General features: G+C 44.0%; 1 protein-coding gene across 1 annotated transcript in view; it reads left to right on the top strand.

The window, feature by feature from the left end:
* leng9 (leukocyte receptor cluster (LRC) member 9) overlaps positions 1 to 1148 on the top strand; it is a 10770-nt gene extending 9622 nt beyond the window's left edge. Inside the window, exon 8 of the mRNA XM_008285825.1 lies at positions 90 to 1148. Coding sequence (XP_008284047.1) covers positions 90 to 737 — 648 coding nt within the window. The 3' untranslated portion in view covers positions 738 to 1148. The remainder of the gene's footprint in view (positions 1 to 89) is intronic.
* Positions 1149 to 6276: the final 5128 nt, after the last annotated feature.

The raw sequence follows: 6276 nt of genomic DNA, 5'->3' as shown, positions 1-6276 counted from the left end.
AGAGATGATGGATGGATGGAACTTCTTAGATGCCGTTTCTTACTATTTACCGGTCAGCTCTGTTCTCTTGCTGTTCTTCCTCCACGCAGACCTCCGTTACCCAGAATCCTTCAGCCCCTGTGGAGCAGCGAGAGGAGAAGCGAGGTGGCCGTCCTCCGAAGAAGCGCCCGACTCACTTTGTCACGTTCCGTGCCAACACGCCGTCCATCCTGTCCTGCTTCCAGCAGCTGCAGGAGGAGCTGAGCGCCCTGCTGCCCGGCTCGGCGCCCCACTGGGTCGGCGCCTCCAGCCTCCACGTCACCCTCTGCCTGCTGGTGCTGCGCAGCCCGGACGAGGTGGCCGCCGCCGGGGACATCCTGCGGCGCTTCGCCCAGCTGGACCGGAACCCGCCGGTGGCCGTGACGTTCCCCCTGAAGCTGAAGCACTTCAGCGGCAGGGTGCTGTACCTGAGCCCCCAGCCACAGCTGCACCTGCAGCAGCTCAACGGCGGCCTGCAGGAGGCCTTCCGGGCCGAGGGCCTGCTGCACCGCGACTCCTACAGCCCCCGCTACCACCTCACCCTGGCCAAGGTGGACGACCCCGAGGCCGGCCGCCTGTTCGAGGGCGTCGCCGACCTGAAGGCGGGGAAGGGTCTGAACTTTGGCCGTCTGCCAGTCAACACCTTGCACCTGTGTGCGATGGGCCGAGACAAAGTGGACGGGTTTTATGAGACGCTGTGCACCGTCACCCTGAGATGATGACGGCTGCTCAACGCTGCCGAGGTTACTGCTGTTAGGACGAGGGCGGCCACGTTTGGAACGAATGTACAACTTGTTTTGCTGCTTGATCCAAAAAGAAAACTCTCACGGTTCTGGTTTTACACAACAAGACGTCCGTTACTCTGGTTTTAGGGATGATTGAAAAATATTCGACAAGTTTTAGAGAAACAAGGATTTTAATGCAAGAGACGCTTTTGTAAACGTTTTTAGAGTTTCTCTGCATCAGCGTCAGGCTTTTTTGACGCAAAAAGAAAACGTTTCTTATTTTCCACGACTGATCCACACAAGACGTCTCATTTATTTAGATTTTATGGGATTTTTCTCAACTTTATTTAAGAGTTTGTCGACCTGCAGCTTCACAAGAGATGCAAAAATAAATCCGTGGAAATAGTTCAGCTGCAGAAAAAAACTACGTCGACCTTAAACAGGTTCCTCATCAGCAAGTTTCTCTGCTTTTAAAAAAATACTTCACAGTTATTCCAGTCATCTGCAGGAAATTCCCGTGTTTTTTTTTTTTAAATAGATTTTTACAGGATAATGTCGGTTTTCTCCCACATTGTGCAACTCTGTGCAGTTCGGAGGAAAGAAGCTCTTACAAGAAAGATTTGGCTGCAATCAGCCGCAGAAAGCTGGTTTCGTTGTCATCACCACATGGTGCAACACAAACGTTTAGGTCTTAAATATTTAACGAGTGCCAAAGACGCATCTCAGATGGGTTTTCTACAGTTACACCACATGAGAAAAGCTCCAAACTGCCAATTTACAAACTTTTTTACGGTTATTTTTTATCTTAAAACAGATGAACTCACCAAGAAAATCTCCCCAGTCATTGTTAAAATAATTTTTCTTCCTTCATGTAGTTTTTTCTGAAAATTCCTGCATTTTTTTCAGCACATATCTCAGTTTGTTCTGACATGATGAGGCCTATTTGTTACTTCATTACGTGTCTTTCTCTACCAAAGCTGTTTCCAAGATTGTAATTTTTCTAAGTTTTTGCGCTTTTGTTCCAGGTAGATTGCACTACGATTATTATTATTAGTAGTAGTAGTATTATTACTAAATAAGCGGTCAAAGGTGTGAAATGAAGGTCGATGTATTGATTTACATTCACTTTATTACTACATGAATACATTTTAATGAGTGAAGGACCGACGTTACGATAAGGGGAACTGGTATTAAAACTAAAGCAACGCTGGGTTTTACGGAAAAATATAAAAAGGATTCTGCTGCAGTGATTCATAGATGAGTTCTTACATTTTGGGCTCATCGCAGCGTTTTAAATATGAATGTTTTCTGGTTTCTTTCCTCCTTTATGACGGTGAAGTGACAATCTTTGGATAAAACAGGAAGAAGCTGGTCCACATTTTCACAATTTTCTGATATTTTAGAAACCAAACAGCTGATCGATTCAGCCAGAAAATAATCAATAGTAAAAACAAACAGTTTATTAGTTACAGTTTAAAAGCGAACCTTCATCAAACCAAACTCCATTCAAAGAAAGTTCCAATTTTAATCCAGACGTGGGATGTTTATGAATGAATCCTGATTTTTGGCTCTGATTTGGTCGCCTCCAGCTGATTTTAGAATCTGGATGAATTTCTGTCACATCGGTTCTCGTGTTTTTTAATTTTTTTCCTCCTCTATGGCAGAAAACTGAAGATCTTTGGACAAAATACGACATTTTAGGAGACTCTGATTCACATTTTTCACCATTTTCTGACATTTTAGAGACCAAACATCTGACCGATTCAGCCAGAAAATAATCAACAGTTTAAGAATGAACCTCTATCAAACCAAACTCTATCAGAAAAACTCCCAGTTTAAATCCAGAGGAGCTTCTGAATGACTTTTAGCTCCGGTTTGGTCGCCTCCAGCTGCTCTGGTACGACCATTTGTAGCTGCAGCGACTGAATGAATCAACAGAGCTGCAAAGATCAATCGATTTATTGTCATTTATTAAATTAATCACCAACTAATCCGATTTTTGAGGGTTCTTTGAAGCTTAAAAGTCTNTTATGAATGAATCCTGATTTTTGGCTCTGATTTGGTCGCCTCCAGCTGATTTTAGAATCTGGATGAATTTCTGTCACATCGGTTCTCGTGTTTTTACATTTTTTTCCTCCTCTATGGCAGAAAACTGCAGATCTTTGGACAAAATGCGACATTTTAGGAGACTCTGATTCACATTTTTCACCATTTTCTGACATTTTAGAAACCAAACATCTGACCGATTCAGCCAGAAAATAATCAACAGTTTAAGAATGAACCTTTATCAAACCAAACTCTATCAGAAAAACTCCCAGTTTGAATCCAGAGGAGTTTCTGAGTGACTTTTAGCTCCGGTTTGGTCGCCTCCAGCAGCTCTGGTACGACCATCTGTAGCTGCAGCGACTGAATGAATCAACAGAGCTGCAAAGATCAATCGATTTATTGTCATTTATTAAATTAGTCACCAACTAATCCGGTTTTTGAGGGTTCTTTGAAGCTTAAAAGTCTTAAAAATCTTTGATTCCAGCTTCTTAAAGTGGATATTTTCTGGTTTCTTTCCTCGACTATGACAGCAAGCTGAAGATCTTTGGACAAAACAAGACATTTGAGGAAACCGTTGATCCACGTTTTTCATCACAACAACTAATTGATTAATCCTGAAAACCATCCACAGACTGACCGACAGTAGAATTAATGGTTGTCTGAGACTTTTACCGTTTTGTGAAACCAAACAGCTGATCGAATGCGTGAGAAAATAATCGTTAATCGCACCTTTAGTCTGCAGCAGGTGACTGTTCTTCACGGTTTTCACTGATCAGCTCATTTCGCCTGCAGCTGATCGTTACGTTGATGTCTTGATACGATTGATTGAAATGTCAGAAAAAGAAAAGTCGAGTGTCGTGTCCTGTTGAGGAAAATGATCTGAGAACATAAATTGATGACTCCAGCCAGAAAATAAGAAGCCAGATGACCGTCTAAAGTATTTGGACGACTTGTAAAGATGATTTCATTGTCGATTCGTCTCTCAGTTATTTTCTGGATCAATCGATCAGCTGTTTGGTCTCTAAACCGGTGAAAATCATTGTTCCCCAGAAATGTCTCATTTTGTCCAAAGATCTTCAGTTTACCTCCATAGAGGAGGAAAGAAACCAGGAAATACTCGCATTTAAGGAGCTTTAATCAAAGAATTTTGACCATTTTCTTTAAAAAATAATTTCTAAATTGACACTAATTGCTGAATCCATTAATCGCTGCAGCTCTGATAACAACAACGTGATGTATGTTCTCAGGACAGAACACAACGATGTTCAGTTTAGTGTCACAGAGGAGGAAAGAAACCAAAAAATATTCACATTAAAGAAGCTTTAGTCACATAATTCAGATTGTTTTTATCAGAAAAACACTCGGCCTGATTAATCGAACATCAAAAACACTGAACTTATGAACAACTGGCTGCAGCTCGACTGCAGATTCTTTGACTTCGGGCCTTAATTTGTGATGTTTGCGTGATAATTGTTGGTTTTAATCAGCGTTTTGTTTTTAAACTGGCTGCTCTGCTGCATATTTGATCCAAACATGTGGACTGGGACCAACTTTTCTGAACTTTTTGCTGTTTTGCTCCAACCAAAGATGGAAGGAACGAAGGATTCACACAGTCTGAATGTTGTTTTTACACTTTTGTGTTCTGTGCCGCCGTCGATCCGACCCGGGCTGTGCATTAAACGTCGACTTGGTTGTTCTGAGTGCTGTGAGTGCTGATGTTTTATTATCCGTGATGTGATTTTCCTTCTCCTTCCTCCCAGATACTCTGCTCACTATACATAGTCTATATGAGTCAGTGCTGTTTGCTCGCATTATCTCGGCCTCCCTTCCCCCACTCGCTCTTTTTTTTTTTTTTCCTCTCGGTGACACAGAAAAGCCAACGCCGCCCCCTCCCCGCTCGCCAACCCCCCCTCCTCCGTCGGCACACAAGCGCTCTTTTCACTCTTTCGACTCTCCAGCAGCCTCAGAGCATCTCCATCTTATCTCATTGTCTCCCCTCCATCCGTCCGTCCGGCTCCGGCTCACGGCAGCATCACTCCTCCTCTCACTCGCTAGACTCGGCGGCATGTGAGTGGATTCTCTTACCCCCCCCCAAAAAAAACAAAAAAGCAGCAAAAAGCATCTCTTGTTGTGGGGTTTTTAATCCTGGATGCGGAGCGGTGGGGGTCGGCGTTAGGGGGCGAGCGAGGGGCTTCGACCTTCGCTAATCCGCGCTAACAGATTAATTATCTTTGGGCAGCATCGTGTCAGTGCAGCGTTTGTGAAGTCGCTATAATGCAACGATAAAGAGTCCCTGAGGGGAGTCTCCTCAATCTTAATCCCTCTCTCTCTCCCCCTCGCTCTCTCTCTCTCTCTCTCTCTCTCTCCCACTCTCTCTCTCTCTCTCGCTCGCTCGCTCGCTCAGAGCTTCCCTCCCATCCATCAACACAAGCACCTCTCCACTGACAACCTCACAATTATCGCCTCTTTAATATTTCAATAATCGCTGCTGATTTAAACCCCCCTCTTCTTCTTCTTCTTCTTCTTTTTTGTGGGATTTTTCTCTTTTTAAATTTTTTGATTTTTTTTCCACCCCCTCCTCTGACATGTCTCCAAGCCATTTTTTCAGGATGATGTTTTTTCATCCGGCGCTGATGGCTGGCAGTAAACCCCTCTGAGCGGCCAACACTTCACGGCGGACGGACGAGACGAGAGACGGGAGGAGAGAGAGAGAGCTGAGAGAAAAGCTCCCCAAGCAGGCGACAGAGGTAAGATCTCCCTCCTTCACGCGCTGCTCCCGTCCATTCTGCTTCTAGCTGCAAAGATCGGGCATCAATTAGGCGCGATTAAAACGCCGTAAATCAGAGCTTCGTCTTTGCACGATTGCACGATGCAATTTTTCCAGTTGCAGCTTCAAAAAATGGATGCATTTCATCACAACTCCCGGCTGCTCTCTCGTCATTTCTGCTAAATTTTCGAGCTGAAATCTGAATTTTAAATGCAAACATTCCTGTTTTATTTCCCCTCCCTCCACCCTCCATCCAGACAACTTCTTTTTACGGAGATGTTAATTAATTCCTCCGTGTAGATGCCGCTGCCCCATAAATTTCAGCCTGTTAATGCTGCTGTTAAGAAGCTGTTAGGTTTTACGAGGCGCTCTGGAAATGTGCATCAAACCAGCAAACTGCATTATTCATGTCTTGTGATTCTTGTGGCCTCATAAACGAAAAACATCAACAACAAAAAAAAGGTGGAGATGATGCTTCTCGTGCTAAAGATGATCCTGAATCCGGCTGACAGAAGACGCTCCAGCCTCGTTCTCATTAGCCGCCTCACAAAATGGCTCTTTTTTTTTTTTTCTTTCTTTACATTCAGACATCATGGAGTCTCGTATCATGCAACTGATTTCACTCCGGCTGTTGTCTGAGCCGCTGCAGACAGAAAACAGCGGATTTACTCTCCTGCTGTGTGGTTTTTCCTCTCAGAGCTCTCCGTTTGTGGCTTGTTT

Source organism: Stegastes partitus, unplaced genomic scaffold (assembly GCF_000690725.1).
Source record: "Stegastes partitus isolate 25-593 unplaced genomic scaffold, Stegastes_partitus-1.0.2 Scaffold418, whole genome shotgun sequence".
Lineage (NCBI taxonomy): Eukaryota > Metazoa > Chordata > Actinopteri > Pomacentridae > Stegastes > Stegastes partitus.
This window is presented reverse-complemented; position numbering and strand designations above follow the sequence as displayed.